General features: G+C 40.9%; 2 protein-coding genes across 10 annotated transcripts in view; one reads left to right on the forward strand and one right to left on the reverse strand.

Annotated features, from left to right (window-relative positions):
* LOC110974873 (AT-rich interactive domain-containing protein 1A-like) overlaps window positions 1-8,752 on the reverse strand; it is a 117,697-nt gene extending 108,945 nt beyond the window's left edge. For all 8 annotated transcript variants that reach the window (XM_087146645.1, XM_087146644.1, XM_087146641.1 and 5 more), the window contains exon 1: window positions 7,303-8,752. In XM_087146645.1, coding sequence (XP_087002771.1) covers window positions 7,303-8,331 — 1,029 coding nt within the window. In that variant the 5' untranslated portion in view covers window positions 8,332-8,752. The remainder of the gene's footprint in view (window positions 1-7,302) is intronic.
* Window positions 8,753-10,906: 2,154 nt separating this feature from the next.
* On the forward strand, window positions 10,907-27,993 carry LOC110974903 (uncharacterized). 2 transcript variants are annotated; one of them, XM_087146189.1, is made up of 4 exons: window positions 10,907-11,059; window positions 23,850-23,898; window positions 27,194-27,502; window positions 27,626-27,993. In XM_087146189.1, the coding sequence occupies exons 1-4, from the start codon at window positions 11,052-11,054 to the stop codon at window positions 27,860-27,862; spliced, it is 603 nt and encodes a 200-aa protein (XP_087002315.1). In that variant the 5' UTR covers window positions 10,907-11,051; the 3' UTR covers window positions 27,863-27,993. The 2 variants fall into 2 exon arrangements, with proteins under 2 accessions (XP_087002315.1, XP_022082541.1); XM_022226849.2 differs by lacking the exon at window positions 10,907-11,059 and having other exon boundaries at window positions 23,377-23,898.

Raw genomic sequence — 27,993 nt, forward strand, 5'->3', positions numbered from 1 at the left:
CGAAAAATTCGGTCATACAGACCAGCAAATTGTTGATGAACAATCCATATACAAAATCGGTAGCAGTAACAAACACAATCACACAACTGTACATTATTATCACTATAATACCTTCTCTCACCAGGGAGAATTTTCAGCCACATTTTAGCAGGATTTCAATAAGAACACATTTTCTTGTCCTTTAAATTTTTGGATGATTAATTTACTTTTCCAATCATCGTAAGATTTCTGTTACTTTTTATTTGTATCTGCTTGAAACAAGTCTCCACAGTGCAATTTTTGACATTTAACAAAAGAAATTCTCCCTTCGTTTTCATGAATTTTACATTGGAATATTCGAACTCGGAAAATAATATTCGATACTTGACCGAATATCCGAATATTGGGTACAGCGCTAGTCAGTATGCACAGACAAAAGCTCTGAGGAGAATATACATACATATAGCCTCACAAGTGTAAAATTATGAAGTACACATAACAAATAACCTGAATCCTTCAAAACCATCTTTTAGCGTGGGTTCCCAGTAACCTGACTCCTCCAAAATTTTCATGTGGTCCATTGACCTTATTAACCTAAACCCTCCATATTCCTGCAGGGGCAAAACCCCTAGTACCCTCAATCCTTCAAAGTACTCCAATGCTTCAACTTCCAAGTAACCTCGGTCCTCCAAATTCCTGCATTTTGCGAAGAGGAATTTTAAACCAGTCAAAATTCTCCTTAAACTGTTAATTACAGTTATGCATCTACATGTATTTTGCTGGTTAATGAGTTTCAGCTTACAAAAGGCATGTTCATGATTTGTATATTACCCGTTAATATACACTCTTCCAACAGCTCAATGCTTCACACATTTCTGTTGCGCCTGTTAACGGTTGCAGTAGTTGAACAGATTGTATTCCTGGCGGTAAGATTTCACAGATTGTCCGACACTATTATGTACTTACTTTAAAGTAAGATATTTCAAGATAATTTGATAATCCCATTTTTATATAGTGCAATTCCTATACAATGCCTTTAAGTTCTTTGATCTTTCCCCAAATTTTTGTCAACAGCTTGGGCCAGTGGGCGACGGCCCCAGGTCCCTGCAACGTCTCATGTGCCTGGGCTAAAATTAGCTCTGAGGCCCTATTTCTATCCCTGGGATCCAGCTAAGCAGAGGAAGCTACAAATTCTAGCAGATTCTGAAAACAGTGTTCTCATAGTCATGGAAAATCACGCAAGTCAGGGAATCTTGTTTTTCATTTCCACGCGTAGAAAAGTCATGGAAATTTGTGAAGAACAATTTTTTTTATTTTAGGCTCAGAATATTCATCACAAAATGTGGATGGATCTTGAACAGCACAAAAATTCCTCAAATGGAAATTCAAAATGCCTGAAGAGATCACCGTTCATGAGCGAACAGGAAAATTTGTTTCGTGAAGCATGGGCCAGGGCTTGGAATGAACAATGGCCTCAACAACCAGTGTCATCGCTGCCCTTCTTACTAACCGAGATGCCCCACAAAAAAATTGCCCTCTTACAGCCAGTTTTGCATTGCCCTATATTTACCTTGGCCATCATGTCATTTTTTGCAGAAACATCCATAAGCCTATTAGGCCACAACAATCCTTGATTTCAGATGATTGAACACACATTAGTACAGCACTGCACTGATGTCATGCAAGCCCCATCAGTAGCCTGAAAATCTCGCTGAATCAGTCAAATCATATGAAGTCAGATAAATAAACAGCACCAAAAACTGAATCTTACATGTACTTCGCAATCCCCAATGCATTATACATAACACTGCAAGTGCCCAAAAACGATTTTCAGTGACAGAGCCCATTACATAGTCATATCACATGAACACTGTCTAGAGTACAGGTACATGTTATTTATTACCTGGTCTAAAAAATCAACAGAAAATTTAACATGATACTACAACACTAATGTAAAAACCACAACAGTAATTACCCCATTGAATAACAGCATTCATTCTAGAGGATCTTCCCTTTCACAGCTGACAAAGGGGAAACCCCTTCATACTCATACTAATGATAAGCTACATGTAGATGAACCACAAGGGCAATCCCAACATAATACTGTGTTTACTCAAGCAGCTCACTAAGGCAGCCTGCAACTCAAAACCTGCAGCAGGGCAAATTCATCTGGGGCACTATTCTAAAAATAGTCTATTATCTCCAAGTTAGTGGTACACAATGGGGAAAGCCTGAATTATTTAATGCCCAAGTGTAAACAGTCAATCTGCAGGTCATGTGACTGAGGGTGGATTGAGGGCAATCCCCTCGTGGATGACCTCTACTGTGACTCAGACCAGGTGGTATACACATTCCACAAATTCCAATCAACCACATGGCCTTCATTCATAGATTTCCTCTAAAGAAATAATCAGCGTAATATGATCCTGACGTACATGGACCAAAATGGGTGTCTGGGTGCTGTCAAATGTCATCTCCTCATACTGCAACATTTTGGCTCCACAGGATTGCCCGAACAATAAAGACTTTGCGATGAACATTTTCCATATGCTATTCCAGAGTTGAAAGAAAACCTTAATAAGTAAAGTCCAACAGCATGTTAAAACTTGTCCCAATAACTGACTAGTGACCTGTTGTTTATGAAAGTGAGATCACTGTTTGGAATGAATCACAGTTCTGTCAGTAAATAAAACAGTGTATCAGCAGAGATACAGTGAGATATTTCCAACTACATGTATAATGCAGAAAATAAGTTATGAACACATAAAATGTTTGCATTTTGTTCTTCACAGCACTCCAGTAAGTTACATTTCCAGTAAGTTTACTAAAAACATTAACAACTTTGACAATTTCAATGAAACATAGCCGGAAGTGTTGTATTTAAATTTGTCATGAACATTCAAAAGCGATGTACCTGGAAGTCTTTAATGTATACATACATTTTCCTTGCAATATAACATATTTAATCAATTTTTCAGCAAGATGCAAAAGCATGTGCAATAATGGTTCAAGGAGCTTTAAGTGTGTATAAATGACCTGTTCATAATTGGACATGCCTGTATAATATACTTTTGGCCAATACTGTGTATTTTGGTAATGAGACATGATTCACCACTGCCTTTGGTCAACCTCATACTGTTTTTGTTAAAAAAAAAAACTGGAGATGCTTGGAGCATACAGGCCTCACCTTTTTTTTGTCACTTGTCAATACAGGTGTTACACAATAGTGCGCCGCCAAGGATTTGCAACGCATTGGCCATTCACAATGTGCAAAATCTGTCGACCCAGAGCACATTTAGAAAGGGTCGACAAATTTCGCATGTTGGTATCGGCCAATGAGTTGCAAATTCCTGGAGGCGTACTATTGTGAATCAGCTGTACTGGACATTTCAACTGACATTTAAAACTTACATCTCTGATGTGTGATTGTTTTTGCCAAGACAATTTCTGCCCTATTTATTGGCCTTTAACCACAAGCAGAGCTGAGGCATTAGGCCCTTTCTGTGTGTACAGTACATGTGCTATAAGTTGTGTGTGTAAATTATTAAGATTTGGTATTCTGGCGCAAGGATGTTTTACAATTTTTTTTTGTATGCATAATTCCCACAGCAGAAAGGTGCCCTGCTAAATATAAACATGAATCGTACTAAACTCATCCCCAATGGTTACTTTATTTCTAGCAGAGAATCCAAAAGTAACTGCCGCAGGGGTGCACTACTCGACACCATGAAGACGATGTTGGCATCAAACATATATTTTCTAACTACATGTAACATGCCTGATCTAAAGACTCATGGAGGCTGCATGCACAATGCATGAATTACTTTGTGGAAAAAATCATATTAAGCATTTTTTCTGCATGTGCAGAGGAACAAAACTCAAAGGTAAATTTCAGGACTGCTATTTCTTACAGATAAATAGCATTCTGTTATGGTATTCCTTTCACATAGGGCAAAATATTTTTTGTCATCTATGGCACAGGTCTCATATACATAGTTCAGGTCTGGAAAGATTCTTCAGTTCCTAGACCTGTTGTCCAGTTCTTTTTTGTTAGAAAACTGGAGCCCTGCCAAAAAAGTTGTCAAGAGTTGGTCCCAAAATAATGGAAATTGTTTTTTTCCTCTCATCAAAAGATGAAATTAAAGCTGGTTTGTATAAAATTATTCACCATTTCATTAGGATCCTATGGTATTGCACACTCCTTTTTGAGAAATAGACTGATGTCGCCAACTTCTTTGGCTTTAACCCTTAACCCCCTATGGTGTATGTAAAATCATACTGAAATCGGAGGATTTGGGACTGTTAGGGGTGAGCAACGGTAATTAAGTCAACCTTTGACCGTAGCATATGGTATGAGTGTAATCATGCTTTCTGTAAAATTTTGAGACAAAGTACTTTTGAGACTCAGTGTGTTTCTTCTTCGTTTCATAGATGAGTAACTTCACTTACATGGAGAATGAATTCCTTTCATTTGTCAGAAAAACACTTCATACTCCCAGAAATGCTCTATAATACATCAAAGACCATCTGATGTCCAAAATTTTCAGGATCTTTGAGCAGGCATCACAGTAGCACAGCATGTACGTAGGCTTGGCCTAACAGATGTAAAAACTCAATTTTTGTTTTTTTTTAAATTACACACATTTACATTACGACTTTTTGCTCTGAAATTAAATTTTGCCAAGGCCAAGAAAAAAAATCTGCTTCCAATTACATGCCTTTCCAGAATAGGGGCTGTAGGTCAGAAGAAAAATTAATTTTTTAGTCAATATTTGATGCTGATTGAATGGGCATGAAAGATACCAAAAATTACCACAAAAAGTGATAAATAATTGCCTAAGTAATCAATGTAAAAAGGTATGTACAGACGACAATCCTTAAAAATTATGGACAATTTGCACTATTATGCATGTTAGTCAGGTGATCATGACAGGAACCTGGCGAACAATGTCCGTATATCACATGGCAAGGCTGCATGATGCACAAGAGGGGCAGGCAATAAACATCGTGCTGCGGCAGGAAATTTTGTGGAAACATGCTCACTCTAAATACATGCACAGTACAAACAATAAAATCTCAAATTAAATTCATGAGCAAAGAAAATACATACACAGACAAGACACAAGTTCTGTGATTTAACTTCAGGAATCAACTCGCAACATCTGGTTTTTTTTTTAACATGCATCCGTAGAGGCTGTGTGTGATTATGGTGTAGTGCAACAATGCTATTTTGGCCAAGTTGCATAGACTGGTTGCATTTCCATCATGCCTTCTTTGGTAATGGAGCAGTGTGGCAGGAACCAGTGCAGCACTGCTTCATTGCATTAAGCATTGCGCATGTGTTTTCAACACCACGATAGCAAATCACGAAGGGAATTGGTGATAATAGCGGAAGTTTCTTGCCATTAGTTGTAAGTGTAAGTAGGAAAACATGTAAAAAACATGTTTTGACATGAAAAACAGTTGAGAGATGTTTTGTGAAGAAAGAGAAGACAGGATTTATAAATTCTTATTTTTTTTTTTAATTTGATTTCTAACTTGCCATTAAAATCTTAGGGTCGCATCAAGAAATTAGGGTCGGAAACTTGAAGTAGAACTATTTTTTTGTCCAAGCTTTTAAATTCACACAGAAATAAATCAATAGTGTAAATACGGCAAAATTAAAATAAAAACTACATAAGTGACAATGGAATGATTTCCTGACCTGTTACACCTTAGAAAACAGGTGAAATGTGGAATTGAATTACGCTCAAGGAAATATTTACCCATTTGTTCTTGGGTATTGCCAAGCAAAATAAAACTTTTTTGATTCCTGTTTTGAACATTTTGTACCACATGGCCTCACAGCAAGCTACATGTACATTGCTTCAAAGAACGTGTAGTGCACTTGTATCCCTGTATTTTCAAAGTTCTACACCAATTTCACATCTGTATCACACTTATTTATACTAATGTTATCATTGCTATGGGTTCACCGTTTATATTCAAGAATTCATTTGAGCAACATGTAGTGAAATGTCTCCAAAATCTGAAATGCAGTGCAAATATTTCAAAAATCACACAGCAAGTTGTTGGAATCCCAAATTGGGTGATCTGCAACAGACTTTTGGATTCTTCTAGTGTGTGGAAGGGTGCCAGGGTAGCTTCATTTTATTAAATTTAGCTTGACCATACACTTTGGGCACACACTGTAAAATGTGTATGTTGCTGCATACACTGGACAAACCTGTAAGACCATAAGAATTAACATCGCAGATTTCCGTCCCGACAATTTTGAAAACCAATGAAGCTTTTTTCATCATTCATTAGTTGGTGTGCAAACCACACATCGATAGCAAGTACACGTCCATGCAAAGGGAACCAACCTTAAAAGTAGACTAGCTCTCAGTCTGTCTTGCATCACGCCATTTGTACGCGGGCGTACTGTGAACTGCCGATTTACTTTGTAGCCAGTTTTTTAACCATTCCCAATGGGTAAAACAACATCACTTCCGAGATAATAACTCTTTGAAATAATGAAATTTTTGGGCTGCAGTTTCAGCCAAATCCAGGATATTCATTCTCATGGCCCAAGTTTGAGCATCCCCCCAAAAAAGTGATATAATTTTGTTCAAAGCCATGGAGCATGACAGCGAAAATGACTTTGCATTAAAAAAAAGGTGTTATCTGAGCAAAAAATTTCCAGTCATAGTTAATAAATATCCATTGTCTGGTGGTGTCCGTGTACAGTGATTCAGAGAAAAAATTCTTAGTTAGGGCCTATCAGGCATAAAAGTTTCAAAAGTTGAGGCGCATATAGGAAAGCTTTAATCAATCAAGTCAACAGTTCACAAACTCAACAGTACCATTTAAAGTGTTCATCTCCAAATGGAAACATGTCACACCATGGTCACACACAGTACTGTGATTGTGCAGTCCATGGATGTAATGTTCTTCACAATCCACCTAACTCCCTTAACAATGGAAGTTCTGCTGAAACAAAAGAATTGGTTCTTTACTGTTATCAAGGAAGATTAAGAGGGCAGGGCCTCATATTTTACACTATATCATTAATTTGAATACTGATCAGTCACTGGAACTTGCAAATGTTGCTAAAAATGATGGGGGGGTTAAACTATGACTAAGAAAAGTTTACTTTAAATTTAATCTTCCTACACGTACCTAACTTCGGCCATAGAGCTTGCCTCGGCCTAGACCCATCCATGTTTACAACACTATTAGTAGCCTACATACACCACATGTAGGCCAAGCAGAAAAAAGGTAGGCCTAGGGCCTTACTCAAACATTTGACACCCCCCCCCAAAAAAGAAGACATCTGCTAACCTGATTTCTGCCCATGTTGGGGCCATAGGTGTTTGCTCCACTCGCCGACTGTGTATGGACTTGTGACATACCGCTGCTTCTTTGTCCCCAATTTTGAGGCGACTGGTGGAATGTTCCTGACCCTTGATTTGAGATCATTCCAAGTGACCCTCCTCCATCAAGCCCTTTGCCCATATTATCACCCGGACTGGGGTAATTACTTGAATAGTTTGGCACGTGCTTTTGGCCTTGAAGAAGTTGAGAAAGGGTTGGTGCTGAGCTCGAAATTCGGTCGCTGCCGTACGGTCTCGGTTGCTGCTGGTGTGACGATCCATAATTGGGCGGCATGGAAGGAGCGTTTGGACCCGACCTAGACCCCATTACCATTGGGGAATATCCCTGTCTGGATCCCAAGTGTCCATCGTATTGATTGTACGGGTTGTTTGCCATGTTCTGGTTCTGGTTTGGACCTAGGTTCATGTTTAATGCTGAGTTCGGCGGTCCGTTTCCTGTCTGGTGTCCGCCATGTTGGTTTGTCATGCCGAATCCAGCATTTCGATTCCCATAATAACCGCCGTTGAAGCCCTCACTGCCTGTCATGTTCTGTGCTGTTTTCTGACCAGAATTGTCCACTAATTGGTTGTGCATACTGCTGTTATTTTGAAAGGTTCCTCCGGGCCCTGCATACGGGTCTAAACTCTGATTTTGTGAAGGATGGTGGCTTGAAGTCATACTACTTTGTCCAACATGATGGCCATCTTGGAGAATAGCAGAATTCGAACCAGGCACAGATCCAACACTGCTTGCAGTCTTTGTCCCGATCTCAGTTCCACTATTTCCAGGCGGTTGACCAGCCGAACTCATGGCATTATTAACACCAGTTCCTTGACTGTCAGTAGGCCCATTCGTCCCCTCCCCACCAGTATTGTGAGATGTTGGCCTATACTCTTGTACGGTGTTGTCCATTGTGTTGTTCGTTGCTTGCTGGCCCTGCGGACGGGAGTTAATTTCTTGATCGCATTTGACATTTCCAGCGACTTTGGCTGCCATACTGGGAAAAAACTATCCCCAGTATTCCTCACCCCAAGTTACTGGCAGCGCGGCCGGTGCTAGTCCACAAGGTATCATAGATAATCGACTTGCGGTTCTTCTGATGAGCACACGTGTTTTTTCGAGGAGTGATTTAGAGAATAACACCGAATCTTCATGAACCGTCGAAAAGACTTCATCACACGTAATTCTTATGGCGTACATTCTGCATGGCTGAAATGCTAGCAAAAGGCGACATTACAAATATTTAGACTGAGAAATCCATGCGCCAGGCACGACAAAATACTTCCAAAAAAAGTCCACCCTACACTTTCTTCCCATCCTCATAATTTTTTGACTGAATTTCAAAACTAACCCAAGTTTCCCAGGTGATAATGGGCGCGCAGGAATTACCTATTCTTCATTTATTTGAGGACTAATTCATGCTGCCTCGGTAGGACACTACATTCCTGGGCGGTGGACTGTCCCTAGCATTCTTTTCATGCTGCTTTCGATTAGGCTTTCTCAGTACCCCTCTGGCCAAACATCGAATTCGTTACTTGCTTACCCCGGTTTCGCCAACAGACCGAAACAAGACAAGAAAATATGATTCAGAATGAACATTTGGGTGGATTAAATAACATTGACTTTGGATATATTTATCATCCTAAACGTAAATGCTGCAAGAAATAAGTACTTATTGTACAGGAACAGAGGGAGTGAGCACACTGCCCTCAGTTCTCGAATTACCGGGTCGTAATTGAAGAGTGACGTCAGGCAAGGCTGTATTCCATTTGGCCTTTTGTTTGCAGTCGCCGCGCAGGCAAGCACGTTTCACGGCTGGATTGAAGAAGTTATTTTCATTTTCGCGGGCAAATCGGTGCCTGCGACTTGAGCTATCTCTGCCCTCCTGCGACGTGCTCATCCCGGTCGCTGTCGTTTATTAAAAGTAACAATTTACATGTTGTGAACTCAGAGATTTCAAAATTGTATTAACAAGTATGTATAGCTATGTGACCGATATATACATGTACATTATTTTTTTCAAAAGGGTGATTTTATTAAAAATAACAATCCACGATGTGATGAACTTACAAATTGTGCTGGGTTGGCTGACCCGCCGAGGGATTCAGACAAAATGCATATAATTATTTCAATAATTTTCAGAGATATCGCGGAAATGCTAATTTTTGATTCAGGGCAACGCCCATGGTTAAAAATGTAAATATGTAAATAATTAATGTCTTTAGAGAAAAATCAACGTTCAAAGAAGTGCACATACTACACACCACCTTTACTATGCTGTGGCCATCAACATATTGGACCTTGCATTGGTTGTTATTTTTCACCATTACATTGTGGCAGGGTGGCGCACATACACACAGCGCTTACACGTTCGCAAAGTATCTCCTTTTTTCAGTTCGTGACCATGGCAAGGGTGCTGCAACGATGTTGCTTACTGTGTCACCTGTCCTTTGCAATGTGTTTAATGGGTGTTCTGTCTCTTCTTATCCCTCTGTCAAAGTCAGGGGTAGTTCAAACAAAAGACGACAGATTGCGTCGCCGTCGCAGTCTGTGAACTCTTGAGGGCACGTTGACAAATGCTCGAATTCCTGGTTCGACTGCTGCCCCCACATTGTTCGCGCGTGTGTGTGTTACCGATGCGAGCGGGATTAAACGGCGCCCCCGTTAGTCTACAAAATCAGGATTAAATAGCGCCCTCGTTAGTCCCCGACGGGGAGGGCGAGGACGATCCACGAGGACGCTGTTTAATTGTAGTTTTGTTAAAGGTTGCAGGCCAGTAAGTACGCCCCAAATTGCGTCTGCTGTTAGAGCTCTTCGTGGCACGTGGACTAGATGATTTGTAAACAAGGAGAATGGAACTAACCAGCAGGACTGCCAGTTAGTTTTTTCTGAAAGTATCAGACAAACGGGGTCCTCCAAATTGTTCTAATTTGCAATGGAGTGTAGGCATCACATTTTAAAATGGCGATGGGCCTAATGACTGTTTTGAGTAGTGATCGTCTCTGGAGAGAAATATCTTCAGAAGTCATTTGTTTAGCCACTGAAGATTAGAGGAAAATGAAAGATGAGGAAAAATGAGCTTTAATTTGATATGTATGTTGAACAACTGAGAAACTAGTATTTTCTCTGATTTTTTAAGTGGGGGTATCACTGTTGTCTATGGCAACTCATTTACTGGTCTGCAATCTTTGTAGACTAATGGGCGCCGTTTACTAACAGTGGCATGCGACAGAACTTCGGCTCTGTTTTTGTTATGTGTTCTTGTTTGGAGCTTTAAAAGGTAGCTTCCAGACACAGAGGGAAGTTAAGTGAACTGTATAGTATGATTATGTCTTTATTCTGTGCTCGGGTGCTTCAATTATCAGGTCGTGACTACAACAATGGAGACCATAGTGGCGCCCACCTGATAACAGTAGCTCAGCACACGAGAGCGATGTAGCGCTATCGTAACAGTTTTCACTTGGGGTTTCTGATGACATCACTTTCTGTGGTCACGTTATCAGAAGAGTCAGCGATTGGACTGTCTATGAATTGTTCTGCGGTAGCTGTCAGGATAGCCTGAGAGGGTGATTTGTGCGTGCATGGAGGTAGTGATTCTACCTCCATGGTTGCGTGTGTTGCCGCGCCGACTCGGATGCCGCATGCATTCAACACAGGCGGTTTGACTCCAACCAAGGCCTCGCAGCGGTCTCCTCAATACCTACAATTTTGAAGCAATGTGTGGGTAAGTTCTTGATCGGTGTCACAAAACTTCGAGATGACCGGATGTAGTGTTGTGGACATTTCAGGGTGCAGAGGTATTTTTGTACTTAACAGCATATTCTACTGGCGAGAAAAAAGTCGGCCTCCAAGATAATACGGTCTTTCGACATATATCTAACTGACTTCGAGTTAAGATTGTACGGTACATTTCCGTCCGCATAACTTTTGCTGGCCGCTTGGAAAAAAGGCAAGAGCTGCGGAACGGCCCATGCAGGAAAAATCATCTAGCCCACAAAAATGATTAAGTTTCTAGGACTTAATGTTCATTTTAATGCTGGCACTCGGTCGCACCCCTGCTTAGATTTATTAGAATTGCACATGCATTGAAACCATGCATTGACGTACTGTACATACTATACTGGCGCTTCAGCACGCAGCACGATGACCTTCTTGGTTGGATCATCAGCGCTGCGGTGAGAGGAAGCTTATACACCGATGCCGTTTATATGCCGACTTTAAATTTTAATTTGCCGATTTTTGCGTGCTGCAGCTTATACCCCAGGCGACTTATATTCCGAAAATTAAGGTATATCACACAGTTTTGGATAAACTAACGCTAATAGATTTTTCCTCTGCGACAATCTGATCCACCAAACAGAGGTTTTGGTAAAGAACCCATTAGCAAAGCTGTCTACGGGGAATCGCGCCTGATCCATCGGCATTTTCAAAGCATTTATGCAGAGTTAATCGACAGTTTTGTTACATGACAACCAGAGGAGTGAGCCAGACTTCCCCGGTGCAGCTGTGCGAGTCGGCGGGAGAATAGAGTACCCGAGCACCAGCTCCACTGCGGGCTGGTAACTTAAGTGACCATGACAACCAGAGAGATATTCCACAATGCTGCAAGTCAGCTCTGCCCCGCGAGGCGAGTCTGCGCGTGAGGCCGCCTTGAGCGCCAGCTCAATTGTGGGCTGGTAGGATTCAAACAACGAGGATATCTACTCCGACTGAAGCTGTCCCTGCAAGTATTTTTCAGACTCATTTCAGCTTTTGGGGGGTTGTGTTTTTTTATCCCGCAGGACAGTGGAAGCAGGTTTCCGTGTTATACAGCGCCTGAAGGGTACAGTCCACTAATTTAAGCTCCATTGAAAACAGTGTAAAATCAGCATGTTTAGGGCTCAATAACATGCATACCAACATCCCTGAGATTTCTGAAACACAGATTAAGTTATTGTCTGGTCTCTAATCCTTCAATTTCTTTTCAATTTTGTGGTTTAAAACCAAATACATTTAATTCCTACGAAACAAAATCACCCCGAAAAGTAACTTTTCCGAAATCTGGTTGCAGCCATTTTTTCAAGTGGCAACCTCGATTTTCTCGGCCACTTAGGCCATCATTTTTTCAACTGCAGTTTTTAGCAATTCTGCTCTCACATGAAAGCTCAAAGAACCAGGGAATCGATCCTGGCAACGATTTAAACAATCTCACCAGTTTGGAGGTCAAACAATCTCCTTTTTCAAAAGATGCTGTGAAGGCACTTTTAATGCTAATGAGCTGGCCAGAAATTTTCATTTGAAATAGTGGACTGCACTCTGAATGCAGCCAGCCTGGCTTAGAAGAATACTGTTCCACTACCGGTGTTTCCTCTCTAATCCTCAGCACTTAATATCACTCCGGGTAAAAAAATCGTTCAAAACGAGGATAAAACTACTGCCAGTAATTAGTCAGTTGACCAATTTGTTAAGTGGAATAACAAATTAAAATCGATGCTTTACGAGTCGGTAAAGTTGCTGGATGGATTAAAATCAGTGGAGGAGGACGAATGTCAATGATGGACTAATCTACTAATGTAAAGACGAATGACGAATTGATTTTTACATGACAAATTGTTTGACAAATCTTTTAGAACATTACTCTTACCAAACGACATGTGCCTAAAGTCTGATCACTTTGGTTGTCGGGTTCCCCGCCCTCGCCTTGCTGAAAGGTGAGTGCAATTGGATGCCATTTTTGCATCCAGCCTGTCACATTCGCGTATGGCTGTACGGGTGTTCAGTTTCTTTGGAAAATTTTCCAAAAGGTGAGAATTAGACAATGTTAGACCTACTTGAAATGCGAAAATTATTAGCGAAGTCTGAAGACAGAGAGTACAGGTCACATTATCGTTTTATTTAAGCATGGCATGTCGAATGGGACCCGTTCGGCTGTTACAAATAAATGTAGGCAAAGTTGATAAAATCTTGAATCAGAGTCCCTGAATCAAAAGTAAGAATATTAATGTCAGAGTTGCGACTCGAGTCATGTTACTTGGACTCGAGTCGGACTCCAGTCCCTATTTCTGTGACTTGACTTGTAAATACCAGCTTTGACTTGTAACTTGACTTGGACTTGCATATAACGACTTGTGACTTGACTTGGACTTGCAAAAAATGACTTGCTGTCACTTCTGATTAGTATTAGATATGAGTACATGGAGTAAGGTGAATATGGTATTTATATTTGGTTTAAAGTTTTGAAAAGTTTGTACTTTCTGTGTTTGTTCTGTGTCAATCAGAAATTAGAGTAAAAATGTTGATTGTAATCTTGTTTTCAGACTGTTATTTGAAGTGTAACCAACTCGAAAGTGACTTGTAATGTGACCAGTCAACATAGCCACGACTATTTAAATAAGTCAGAATGACAAATTAATTTTCTTGCATTACTAATTAAGTCTCCTGTCTTACTAAATAATTTTTATGCATCATTAATTTATTTATGTACATTACTAACCACTTGAGAAAATTAGTCAAGACATTTTTTCATTACTTATTATAATTACCCATGTATCACAATCTTATTAGTCAAATAAGACAGCTTGCATGAGACTAAGTAAAATTTTCGGTGTGGGGTTTTTCTGCAACATGTGTTAATCAAGTAGTTCCCAACCCGTCAATTACAGCGGAGAACTTTCCAATTTTCCTGCCAACCTTCAGGCGCCCTGTTTACATCATCTACAAATCACGGGCAGGAGTTGCATGGGAGGGTTGGCAGTGGACGAGGTTGTTCCAAGCGGTCCTTCCTTCCTTGATTTGGTTCTCGATGTCCTTCTCGCACGTGGGGGTATTTTACAGGATGCCCCCTAGGTATGAGAAGTGATCCACTTCCTCTAGGGCTGTAGATGGTGATGTTGGTGCTTGGGAGGTTTTGGCCGGGGGAGGTTGGATGCGGGCTTTGGTCTTCATTGTATTCACCTTCATTCCAAAGCATTCGTAGGTATTCTTGTAAAGGTTGGCTGTCCTCTGCAGATTTTCAGCAGACCAACTCGGGGTCAATGCGGTATCGCACGCCAATAGAGGAGGTGCCTGGTGGGATTTCTTTGAACATTGCTGCCATGTTCAGTGCGAAGCACGTTGGAGCCAAGACGCAGCCTTCTTTGAGGTCTCCAGTGATGGGAAACGGGTCCGAAAGGGCATTTGGATGGCATACCCAGCCCACCATGCCATCGTGACGAAGTCATCTAGACATCCAAAACATGCAAGGACAGCCCACATTGCAAGGCCTTTTTGAGATCCCAGAATATGAATATCACAGATTGTTGTTCTTGGCTCTTCTCCTGGAGTTGGTGGGCGCAGAAGATCGTGTCGATTGTCCCACGGGAGGGTTAAAAGCCACTCTGGGACTCACGGAGGACGTCTTCCGCGAGGATTAGGAGGCGATTAAGAAGTATATGGGCAAAGATCTTGCTCGCAATACTTAGGAGTGAGGAATTCAGTAAGGATGTTATCTGGTCCTGCAGCTTTGGCTGGCTTTATGAATTTTAAGGCCTTGTTTAACTAGTACATGTAGAGCGAAGAGGACAGGGACATCCAGTGGTGGATAGGGGGTTGGGAAGTGTTATTAAGGAGGTCGTCCGGGATGCTGGAGTGATCATTAAGGAGGCTCTTGAAAAAATACTTTTGGGTAGATGGAAATTGCCCCCGCCCTATTTTCTTTTGTTTAACTTTTTGTTTTCTCCTTGGAATGTCCCTGTACATAGTGTATATTGCTTGATGCACGACTAGATTTACCCATTAGCTACATGGATCAGCCACATAGTTAATGAAGTGCCACATCATCACAGGGGTACAGCAGGGGTACAGGAAGTGGCTCTGGTTTATTGTTCTTTGAGCGATGACCAAGTCCACATGTGTGTGTCCAATAAAGCTAGTATTAGAGTATTTTCCTGTATCTTTTGCTGACTGAAGCTCTCATTCTTCTTTCAGGTATGTAGAGTTTCTTCCCATTTTATGATGATGCAAGTGTATTTTCTATTATATTATTGTATAACTTTTAGATGTTTAAGACTTTAAACTAAGACTGGACTCTCAGTTGGAGCATGGAGGTAGAATCCATGGTTGGAGGAATTTTATACAGTACACAGAAAATGTCCTGATCCAGTATTTTCCCTCTGAGAAGAATGTTGAAGTGATGTAGTTGAAATTTCAATACTGGTTACATGTACTCTAGTAGTAGTAGGAGTTCATTTTCAGGAATGATTTTAGAGTATTTTATTAAGGAACCCTTTTGATATTTGCTGTGCCAGGATATGCTGTACTCAGTGTACTGAACGCCTAGCCATGCCTTAGTGTGTGCAGCATAGGGTTCACTGAACATAGTTACTGACCCTTGCAGATTAGGTCCAGTGGAATTTCCTGGAAGTGACTGTTTATCTCCAGCAATCTGGCAGTAGTCTGGTCCAGTAGACCAAGTTGGTCACCATGGCTACAAGACTTGAGGCCGGAGTAATTCTTTAACTTATTATTGGTTTGAGTAGGACCAAACATGATTTGTTTACGTCCTGGCCAGATGAATTCTTTTTGTTGTTTCCAATGAAGATTATTGATGATAGTAACCCTTTGCTGCGACAAGAACATGTTTTCTTTTATGGTTTCGTTTAAGGATCATTTGGAGGATGATATTGATCCTTTTAGTTTAAGATTTGGAAAGTGTCATTTTATTCATTGTTCTTTCAGTGATGACCAAGTCCACATGTGTGTGTCCAATAAAGCTAGTATTAGAGTGTTTTCCTGTTTCTTTTGCTGACTGAAGCTCTCATTCTTCTTTCAGGGTCATCGAACATGAACACATTTTAATGTGCCCTGTGTTGGTTGTTAGTCAGACAGCCACAAGGGTGCAACAAGACCTCCAACGATCAAGGATTTCTTGGGTGTCAGTGATGGTGATGAAACCATGTACATCCTTTAAACCGTCCGCTGTTGATCTTGTGGGACCGAAGATCTCCTTGGTTGCGGCGTAGAAACGGCGCATGTCCTGTTTCGGCATAGTTCTGGATCTCTTCTGCTTTCCACTGCCACTAGGCGTTCTGCACTTCTCAGATTCATCTTTGACATTCAGCTGATGCTTGTTGGTTTTTCGCTTGTTTTTCGGAGTCGGATGGTTCTCAAGGGCAAGGTATGTCCGGCGTTTGGCTTCGATGAGACGGGAAATAGTTTCATCATTCTCGTCGAACCAATCTTGGGTCTTTCTCCGGACAAAACCAATCGTCTCCTCGGCGGCAGCGATGAACCCATCGCAGAGGGTGGTCCAGTGATCCTCTATTGAAGCTAAGGCCGGCTTCTGGAGTTCGGTGAGATACCTTGTGATGTCTGGGAATATCAGAGTTTGGCACAGTCGAAGCGACGGTGAGGGATGTTGTCGAGGCGAGAGATCAGGAGGCGGTGATCCGTCCAGCAGCCGTTTGCCCCAGGTATGGAGTAGGTGATGTGGACGTCGCGCCTATCCCTGACTCTGGTCAGGACATAATCGAGCATGTGCCATCGTTTCGACTGGGGATGTTTTCAGGTGGTCTTGTGTGGGGTGGGGAGTATTTTGCTGTCATACTCTCTCATCAAAACGAAACAAAACAGGGGCCTTATCTTCCCTGCAAGTTGTCTGGTCTAAAAAGGTACATGTAAGGCAAGTGAGCGCCGTATGAAAAGGCTTCTGGTAGTCACCGAAGGAAAAATGCTAGCAACAGTAAAATCGAGAGTGCCATCTCAAGTATAGTGCTATCTTAAGTGGGCGCGACAACATTGACGGAAGTCCGAGGGAATGCTACTTCCGAACTTTACTTTGTGACAATCGTGTTTTTACGTGCTTTCACTGTGTTGTTTACTGAAGTTGTATACTCCTAAACTATTCGTTGTGTACTAAACGAATTTTATAAGCGTGCATATAATTTGTGCTACTGGAAAGCAATATAAAGTCAAAAATAGATAAGTCACCCCTTTTGGCAAAATTTCTCTTTATAGGGAGTTCCCAATTTTGATTGCAAATTAATCTTTGAAATTGGTTTGGACTTGTGAACCTTTTCGTCGATAATTCTGTCATTTTGTATGAGGAATAAGGATTGCCAGATTTCCCAAGACCAGCAACATAATAAATTTAAGCGTGACGTAAAGTGTGTTTTAGGTGTAGACATTCCTAGTTAAACACTTATAATTGTTGCGAACGGCACAGACTATGATATTTGAGCTATATCGCGGATGATGTATTGCATTACATCACTGGTTTTAGCCAATAGGAATCGGTCTGGGTCATGTACGTGCTTGGGTTTATCCCAGTGCACGCAGTAGATCTTCAGTTCTGAATCTCCAATCGTCGTCGAGAGTTGTCTTTCCATTGTGTGAACTTGTATCCTTACAGTGTGCTATATGCGTATAGTTACAGCGTGCTTGTAATATGTGTATAGTTTATTTTGTATAACTTAAGTTATTGTAATCTTCCTAGGCTTGCTGTGTGCGAGGAAAGACAGTGCTGTATTATTTTATGATCAATCATGCAGTGTTTTATTTATAATTGACGATCAAGGTTATAGTCCCGGGTGTGAGAAGCTGTATACAGGGTTGAGCATCCGCGTCTGAAGACCATGTAGGCCTACCCCAGAGCTGGGGCATGGGTGGGGACAAGCTGTGAAATTAGAGCTTGGGCTCGTATCACTCCAGCCCGGATATCTACCACGTCCAAAACTAGGTGTTCTTATGTGGCTTACACGTGAGGGTGACAACTATGGTTTACGACCGTGGTTTACGATACACTTGATATCAAATTGGTAATTGGCCGGGTGTAGTCCACCTTTCTCGCGAAACGCATGCGGTGCGGTTTGGCGTGCAGTTTAATAACACGCGGGAACGGTCAGTGCAACCTTGCTCCCCAATATCCGTGTTCGGCGGTGCCTAATAGAACCTGAAATCAAAAGGTCATGCAGGGAGTTTCTGGAACCCTCGCGCGGTCCTCCTGTAGGGATTTTACGTTGGGCTGTCCTATCACGTTCGATAATTTTTGGAAGAATAATTTCTGACTGAAACTTCCCAAAGAAACACTCATGTTGGAATTTTACCTTTATCTTCCTCAAGTAATATTTAGGAAAAGTTACATGGAGAATTTTCTTAACGACCTTTCGATTTCACTTCCGGCGATATCGTACCTAGGTCTCCCTGTCCATGCACGTTTGTTTTCACTGCCCGTGCTTACGTGAAAACGAGATTGTACAACGTTGCAAAGATTTACCTATTTGCAGTCGATGGGTTCCAGATTCCGTTGAGTTGACGTCACACAGTTGTTGTCAGCAAAGGTTAGATAAAAGATTAGAATCTTTCATAATTGACGTATAATATTGCTTAAGTTTATTACTCATAAATTATAAGACTGTGTAAAATATTTTTATCAGTTTTTATTTCGGCTTTTACCGACGGACTACCATGAAATTTCAAACCGTAAATGTTCATCTGCATACGAGAATGCCACAATGCGAGTTACTACCTCGCCGAGACGACTTACTATCTCGGGGCGGCGAGTTTCCCTAAAACTAGTTCAACTCGCTGCATATTAAGACTCAGTCTGGATACCAGACCCAATGATTCCGACTACTCTTCTTAAAGGATCCTGTATCACCCAATCTCCACGTGACCAACACTCCCCCAGATTTCCCAGAATTGTCAAACTATTCCGAACTTATCCTGTCCATATTAAATTCAGTTGAACGTCAAAAGTTTTTCTGTAATGCTCCTCAATACTGTGAAAATTGTTACAAAGATTGAAATTGGTATTCAAATGAAAGGGAGGGTAGAAAGACCATTTGGATGGTATTGTTAATATTCGGGCAAAACCGGCTGCGTCTGTACCAAGAATTTTGTGAACTGTCCGTGGTATGCCGGTCGGAGTACAAATCCACTACATAGTAGAATTGGTGTAAAAAAATTGGAACATGTTTTTGTTAAATTTAATGTGTTTTAAGCGAATGTCATTTTTAAAGGGATTAAAAGGGGGATTTTAGAAGTTTATTAGAGATTTTTCAAAAACCGAACAAAATCTTAAGAATTCAATTTTTTTAGACTCCGAATAGGGTGAATTTTTAATAGGGAGTGAAAAAATGTTTGTATACGCAACGTAAACTGTAGGACTGAATGAATTTCGAAATTCTTTAAAAACAGGACAAAAACTTTATAATTTGAACATTTTGCCGTTGTGTAGACATTTTTTACAACGTAACGGCTTATGTATTTTATGGGAATCTCATTTTATCCGAATTAAGAAATCATCTTAATTGAGAAATCATCTGATATGAGAAAGCATCCGAATTGAGAACGCAGCCAAAGCCACGTATACAAGTATTCGATCTTTCAGACGGTATTCTGCGAAAGTCTCATAGTGCTTCTTCAAGTATTTTTTTTTTGAAAAAGTGAAGCACATTTTTCAAAAATTGTTTTAACGAAGTTTTCACAAGTTGCTTTTTATTCGTGGTTGCTTATTAATTTAAATTTATGTTAATTTGGATGCCTTCTCATTTAGCTTTAAAACAAGTTCAATTTAAAAAATGCTTTCCATTTATCAAAACATGTTCCAATCTTTTCGATCCTAGTTCTTCTTCGTAATTGTGGAGTATTCCGACTGATATAACCTGGAGAGTTCACAAAATTCTTGGTATAGACGCAGCCGGAAATGCCTGAATATCAACGAGACCATCCGAATGGTCTTGATCTTCTCCCCTTTCATTTGGCTACCAATTTTAATCTTTGTCAGAATTTTTACAAGTTTGAAAAAAGTGTTGACGTTAAATTGAGTTTAATATGAACAGGATAAATTCAGAATAGTTTGATAATTCCTGGAAATCTGGGGGAGTGTTGGTCACACGGACAATGGGTGATACAGGACCCTTGATTGGAAGAGAAGTCGAAATCATTGGGTTTGGTATCCAGACTGAGTCTTAATATGCAGCGAGTTGAGCTAGTTTTAGATAGTAGCTTTCGAATCATGCTCCATTCTATCAATTCACTAATTACTTTGACAGTTCCTTGCGTGAAACTCTGAATTCAAACGGGTCTTGGTAGTTTCTTTGTATAAATTGTTGCATTTGGCGAATGTAGGGGTTTTGTGTTCCATGATTGGCCCTGATGCATGCAACCATTTTCTGCTGATACCATTTTCGGCAATGATGGTGGCGTAAATCAATTTTGTGCCGGGAACTGGTGTGATGTTGGATACAGTGGGAAGGGATGACTTGACCGGGGGGGGGCACTGTCGCCATATGACACTGGGGGCGATGTACATCTGTATTGTGTATTACCTTCCTGCAGAACCTTACATCAAAACGGCGTATTTGTAGCCTTGGTCAGGGCGTTCGTCGTAGGTCAGCGCAGCGAGCACCGGCCGCTCGAAATCAAGGCGAAGAGCGACCTCACGCGGTTTAAGAAATATGCAAATCAGCTGAACCAATTTCTTTTAGGGCTACTAAATACATTTTGGTTGTTGAGAAGTGCAACAAAATCTGCTTACATGTATTTTTTCTCACCAAGAAAAAGGGGAGGGGGGGTCAATAGCCCATCCCACCTCAAAAGGTGTGTGTGGGGGGTGGGGTATAAAACTCCACCCCCTTCCGGGATTTACTCCCATAGCTGGATCACCAAGTGAGTGCGCTTCATAGCCGCAACATACGTCTTGAAAATCCATCCACACATCCGCAGATACAAATTCCACATGGAGTTAATTTGTAATGGAGTTAATCGTACAAATCAGTATACCACATGAAATTTGGCCCCCCCTCACATGATGAAGGCTCCTTTGCAATCTGTTTCTTCTTCTTAGTTCTATGTCTTATGGATTCGAAGTTCCTAGAAGTAAGCTTATCGTTTGTGCACACTGAGCCTGTGCAGGATCTCCGATTGCTGAAGCTCCAACTAAAGAAAAAAGAGCTACGTCAAAAATATGTTTGTGTTTTTTTTCAACGAAATGGACCTTTCCAGGGTCCAGCCATCAAAAGGTGGTGCAGTAGCATCGATCCAAGGATTTCCTCATAATTCCAGCGAAGATTAAAGTAATGTCTTCAAATTAAGTAGGTGGTACCCGAATCTGTTTCTCAAAATAGCAGACATTCATGTGCAATAACTGTTGTTCGCTGAACAGAAGAGGATTTACGTAGGTAGGCCTATTGGGAAGAAATATGAATGTGTCACGTTCATTTCGTATCGTCCTGTAGAATAACATATTTCATCTGTCACTTTTTGAAATTATTCTTACCATTGCACTCATAAACATTCATTATTTGCATGACGAATTATTAAACCATATAACGAATTAAGAAGTCTAAAGAACGAATTAGTTTCCCACTGAAAATTTCATTTGCGGGAAGATTGGGTTTTCGTTCTTCTTTGCCCATCACGAGGGGCCTTCAATTTGGGCAGATATTGCTACCTTTGGTATTTTGCTATAGAATCCTCCCACCTGGGGTTGTCAAGGTTGTTTTACGATTTGATTAGGCGTCAGTTTGGAATTCACAACAGACGCCCTAACCAGGCGTACTTTACTTTGGAAGGTTGGCTGTCATCACCCATCCCCGTTGCAAAATTGTGTTTCAGAATTACCTGAAAATTGGATCTCGAGAAATTCTGCAGCAGTCTTCCAGAGAGAGGGTAGAAGGAATGACGTCTTTCTGCGAAATAACATCTTCTCTCCCCTAAAATAATTCTACAGGCCTTTCTTATTATTTATGCAAATTTTATGCACCAGAACTGAAAATGAGGCTGTAGGGGACTCCGCGCTGTTGGCGAGCGTGGCGAAGCATTGTTCAGTCCTATGTTGTACTAATCACGAACGAAGATCATTGCCAGAAATTAGCTTTCATCGATTTCCAAATTTTCTGCGGAAAAAAAGTGGATTATTAATCAAACGAGACGAGGAGCCACTATTCAAGGTAGATTTTGACATTGAAATGATTTCTTTGGGCACTTCAGATGTTTTCGTATAAAAATCGTAATCACTGGCCCGACACCGTACACGTTATTGGTGCAGTTCGATTGGTCCAGTCTTTTCCTTCTTCCATGATTGATCGCACCCAGCATAGTGAAATAACATCTGTAATTTTTGAATTAGCATCTGTAGAATTGTGAACTTGGAAAGGAATAGCCCGGTCATTAAAAGTAAACTGCTGAATGCCAAAAAGTCCTCAAACAACCAGACGTTTAGTCGTAGACATAAACGATGCATGCTGAAAATCCCGTTAATAAACTGCTTATCCTTCAGATTAGGAATATTAAAATACTTGAAGTCTTTACCAAGCTGTTGCTCTACATTGCTTTTGGAGCCCTTTTCGACGTAATCCTCCACAAACCCGAACGTTATCTTGGGAACCACGGGAAGATCCCTTCCGTTTACAGCCATCGTGACACGAGTCCCGTTTTCAGTTGCCGTGAATAAAATCTGCATAAATATTAACAAAAAGGCCTATTTAGCAACCTTAGCGCGTGCTGCGTACAACTTGTTTTTCAGGTGTAGGCTACTTGTCATGTTTATTCATTGCATATTATTTTCTGAGGTTGAACAGACCGACCCAACTTCCAAGGAGAAAATTGAACATTATAGAAAAGTAGGAATAAATTAAGTGCGGTCTGTGTTTGCACTTTCAAGTGAACGGAATGGAAATTATTTCGTCAGTTTCCACATCAGAGGAAAGATGAAGCCCATGAGCAGAAGTAACAAACTCAGTCTGCATTGCGGTGACTTGAAGGAGAGACCGTACAACGCAAGTTATACCCAGCAAGAAATGAGACCGAGGGGTACCCCCCAACATGTCCAATCCCAAAACACATTCCAGACTATTGTTACTTAACACACCCCCCCAAGATGTCTGAAAGGAATTCCCCAGGTTCCTGCGAGACAATGACCAACACAAAGCATACCTTGCTGCATATGACGCAAGTAGGCAGCATTGGTATCCAATTCATACAGATATTTCTTTTGTTTACTGACGCTGACCTCTAAAAAGGGTTTTAAAAGTAAAGAAAAAAAAAGAACAGAAAATCAGATGACTTCGGACATTTTTAGAATGAACAATAAACAAATAGTCTCAACAAATCTATATCTGGAAAATTCTTATGATAGCTTCAGTGGGTCTTTTTATCGAGTAATGGCCAGTCAAAGGCAGTTCAGAGGCCAGACCAGTAGCCTTGAAAGCTTCTATAAGTTGCCCATCCTACGGAACGCCATTATCATAATATAACTGTCACAGCTGTTGCTCCATGACGTACGACTTCGCATTGTGCAGTACCACCCCTTCTCCATACGTTATTTAGCACTTACAATCGATGCCTTTATATACACCCAAGTAAAAATCAAACATAAGTGCGGTGTTAAAGCAGGAACTGGTTCTGAAAAACCCCCACTGCTATGAAGTTATCCAACACATCCGCATCAAAAGAAAAAAGAAAACGTGACTAATGGCTCCATCAAGAGCAGTCGGTGGGTGTCTCATATTTTTATTTGTTGGATTTATCTGGATACCAATTTGGATCGTTTACAGCTCTGGAAGTGGTGTGGCTATTACAGTACTGGCTGCTGACGTGGTGGTGGTGAGTTAACATACAAATTTGCTTTGATTTGAGCCAAAATCTTCGAATATCTAGAATCAAAAGAAGTAACAGCTTTGGTGCTTAATGAACAATTGCACAGTGTCGACAGTAGTGACAGATACTTCGATCAATGAAAAATGAAATAAGCACATCAAATAACCAATCAAATTTAAAGTTGTCCTTTGAATCTAATGCAATTTGTACTTGTTTAATCAACAAAATATTTCAACTTTTATTAATTCCCAAAGAATTTTGTAGAACTGGAGACGAAATGACTTCAGAAAGAAATGGCTGAATGTGATTCGGCATTGACGCTGGGTCAAAACAAGGTCATAAACAAAGCTACACTGCCTTGTTGGAGTAGGCCTACTTAATTCCTAAAGTATGGTTCTCGTGGCTAAACTTATCCAATAAGCGGTGCAATTAATTTTAAGTTGCCGTATCATCATTTTGTTAAGCAAGTTATTCCTTTGGTTCATTTCAAAATTCAGCACTCATTGGTTTCCAGAACCGCTAATCTTTGCATTCAATTTTGTGTAGATCCCCATTTGGACTTCTTTTTCGCCAGTCGATCGACAAGGGGTTAACTCTCACTTTTTCGTTTTAATTTGCAAGCTTTCAACTGCTCACCAAGGTAATTAAAATGCATGAGAACGCGATGATGCAAATAATTACAATGTAGATACCGACCACAAATTCAGGTTTTTACGCGGTGATATTAAACGTATTTTCTTCTCTCCAAATATATTACTGTTGTCATCAGTTCATGTGCCATAATTTTATGCAGCTTTTCTACCTGCTGTTGCTGTTTATCTGCAAGCTGTTTTTCTTTAATTATCACGTTTATCTGCTTCTCACGATTAAATTGAAACAATACGAAGACCAAACTGAATGTTATGATCTGCGTCAATTAATTTTGTATAATAGTGACTGGCGCTGCATTAAAATCGGCAACCAATTCGGCGGTAAAACTTTCAATTTTCAGTATTAAAAACTGTCATCTTCAATGTTTTCTTTAACCACTGGGAAAGGCAAATTTTGGGATTTGTTCTCGTAGTCGTGGCCCAAGAAAAATAACAAAGGCCAATCCACATGTGGTCTATAGTCTCTGTAGTTGACGCTTGCTTGCAGGAGGACTCTTAAGTCAGGCAATGCCCTCCAAGCGCCGCAACCAGCCCAGTCTCTCTCTCTCTCTCTCTCTCTCTCTCTCTCTCTCTCTCTCTCTCTCTCTCTCTCGTTGTCTCCCAGAGATTCTTGCTTGATAGGTACCTCGGGTTTAGAGGTATCGCAGGTTTTCCCTCATGTAGCCTATACGACTGTAAAGAGTTGTCTTGGGACTATAGCTAGCTTCAGAACCAACAGTACTGACTTGGTTGCCTTATTGCCTCTTGGCGTCGCCGGCTTGAGAATATTCCAAGCCAAGATCTTAAGAAAAATCCACGGAAGCTGATGAAAAAGAGCCAATTCTTGAAGCCTTGGGCTGTAATTTTGCCCAATGAATTCTTCATTCTAATTTCACTGGCTTAAGTCTGGATTAGATGTACAGTTCTGGATATGATTAAGTAATCTAAAATCTTTTAGAATAAGTTCATGCAACAGAAATACAAGAGTCCAGAGCTATGTACAAGCAGAAGCACTTGGCGCAAGTGAAGACCCTGAACCGCTTTTCGATACTCAGAAAGCTGTTATATATGGAGATACACACCAGTGACTTAGTTGAGTGGGAATACGACACATAAATGCAGCATGGGGAACACACCCTATTCCAGAGATGTTTTCATTCATTCATTTTTCATTCAAACGAAAGAAACTAAATTTTTCTGCTTCAAGAAAAGCAGATTTGACTATTTTTCCACTGGCGGCCGAAAAGTGGCCATTGAACAGGCAGAAAGAAGGATCGGACGTTTTGACAACCGTTAATTCTACTTTTTTGATAGTGGAGGAGAAATTTTACATAGGCGGCCGAAAGTGGCCATCTGCTTTTGCGCCTTCCGAGGTCCCCGGAGGGGGTGGTGAACCTTAAGTTATGACCATTTCCTTTCTTGGAGATTGAAGACGTATAAACCAATAATTACAGTCCATCCGATATTTTGTAATGAAAGATTCACCTGTTTTCCTTGGCCCAAGTAAGCTTGTGTGTCTATTGGATGATAGCTGTAAAACTGTGCTTCCTCCGAGATGCTGTTTTCTCTGCCTAAATAGTAAAGGGGACACTGATACTGCCGTATGGGATTGGTCCCCAGATAAAGGGTGCAGTGTCCCAATTCAAGGAAAATTCTCCGCCAGGCGGAGGCGCAGAAAAAGTACCCCCAGAGATTGTTTCGAAAAGAGGGGTCTGTTTGGGCCAGGAAATGGTGGAATTGTGTCAGTATGGCCCAGGATCATCTCTGTAGATTCAGGGGCACCCATCTGGGGGCAAAGCAGACAAAAATGGGATTGAAAATTAGTCAGAAGAGCCCCAAGAAGGTGAGGGATGTCATTTGAAAAATGGCCGCTGGGAGGGCTTGGCAACATTCACTTTTTTTGGGGGGGGTGAGTTTGTTTTGGGCGGATAATTAAAAAATTCATTGGTTAACCTACTAAAAATTGAAAATCAAATGAAATCTGAAGGACCAAACAACACATTGATTTTTGTTTGAGAGGCCTCAGGGACTTCAGTTGCCTGCCATGGGGCTCCAAACTTGGTTGATTTTACACTATTTTCAATGGAGCTTGAATTAGTTCAGTGCACCCCAGAAAGCATGGTTAAGTACTGGCTTCTACGTCTTCACTCCCCCCGAACGGAAATGGTCGTAACCTACAGGTTCATGACCCCATTCACGGTCCCCATTGAGGACAGGAAGGCAGATGGCCACTTTTCGGCCGCCAGCAAAAAGAGGAAAAGTAAAACTGCAGAGGAATGCATTACAATAAAAATGATCAGTCTGTTTTTTAGGTAGCACAAAAGTAGAAATTTGCATGCTACAAAGACACCAAATCTACTTTCCCACTCTTCTGATAGCAGAAAAGCAGACGGCCACTTTTGGTCCTCCATAGTTTTCCCTAGTAGTATTTCAATACCTACCCCCAAAAAGGAAAAGGTAAAAAGGAGGAGGGGAACAATAAAACAAGAAAGATGACAAAAATCACCACCATTTCCCTAAACTGGCCCCCCCTACCATTTACTTTTTTCCGCTGACTGATGAGTGCCTAAAACCCCCTCCGCCTTTGGGAAAGATCCTCCCGGGAGATGTCTCACAAGAGGCGTATAAATTAAGTTCCCGGTAAATGCACTTACCACTGTTGTTTATCACAGGAAACCGAAACATCTACCCAATACCTGCTTTCAGCACAAAGCGAAGGCAACGACAAACCTACACTGCCTGAAAAGTTCTCTGAGATGCTGAAACTCACACGTAGAGAAAACGACAAAGGCCAAGCTGCCACAGACACTACGCTGCCAACTGGAGTTGTGACAAACCAGCCAATAAACGCAGTGGGTATACCAACTACGCATACGCAGACTAATCATGAATGGTCATCACAGATCTCAAGTGGAGATGGAGCTACTATCAGCAGCAATCAGAGTAATGCAGAGCGGAACAAGAAGGCCGGCTCCAATGATGTAAGCATGCAAACGAATGACAACAGTCAGTGACGCTGACTACTATTTAGGGAAACTTTGTATCTTGGATATTGTGGATTAGTGCCTGTAACACCAAATTTATTATATCACACTTTTCTCCAGAATGCTTGCAACCGAATGGCTGATCTTCAAAAAACAACCCTGCACTGGATCAAGACATTATGTGAAGCGCTAAAACGACAGCCAGTTATTGTGAGAGTGGTCCTGTTGGTTACAGTGGGGTTATCAAGTTTACTTTTTACTGTGATTGCTTATAAGTTGTTGTGTCCAAGGCTATATCGAAGGGAAGGAATAGAGAAACTTTATGATATTGAGGACAGCTGGCTCTTGTTTGCCTAATAACTAGCAACCCAGGAGGCCTCGATGTATAGATGATTTTCCTTAGTTGTGGATTACTCTTTTATATATTAAAAATATATTTCAAAGTTTGTCTCAGTAAAACTGATACTCAAGATATGGGTAGAACACAA

The sequence above is a fragment of the Acanthaster planci genome, linkage group LG15 (assembly GCF_054643075.1).
Source record: "Acanthaster planci isolate LZ-2023a linkage group LG15, COTS_SCS, whole genome shotgun sequence".
NCBI classification, from domain to species: Eukaryota; Metazoa; Echinodermata; class Asteroidea; order Valvatida; family Acanthasteridae; genus Acanthaster; species Acanthaster planci.

Coding starts and splice junctions, on each gene's coding strand:
- LOC110974903 (XM_022226849.2), top strand. CDS start 23,767: ATGGCTCCATCAAGAGCAGTCGGTGGGTGTCTCATATTTTTATTTGTT. Junction 23,899..27,193: donor TGGCTGCTGACGTGGTGGTG/GTGAGTTAACAT, acceptor TGTTTATCACAG/GAAACCGAAACATCTACCCA. Junction 27,503..27,625: donor AGAAGGCCGGCTCCAATGAT/GTAAGCATGCAA, acceptor ACTTTTCTCCAG/AATGCTTGCAACCGAATGGC.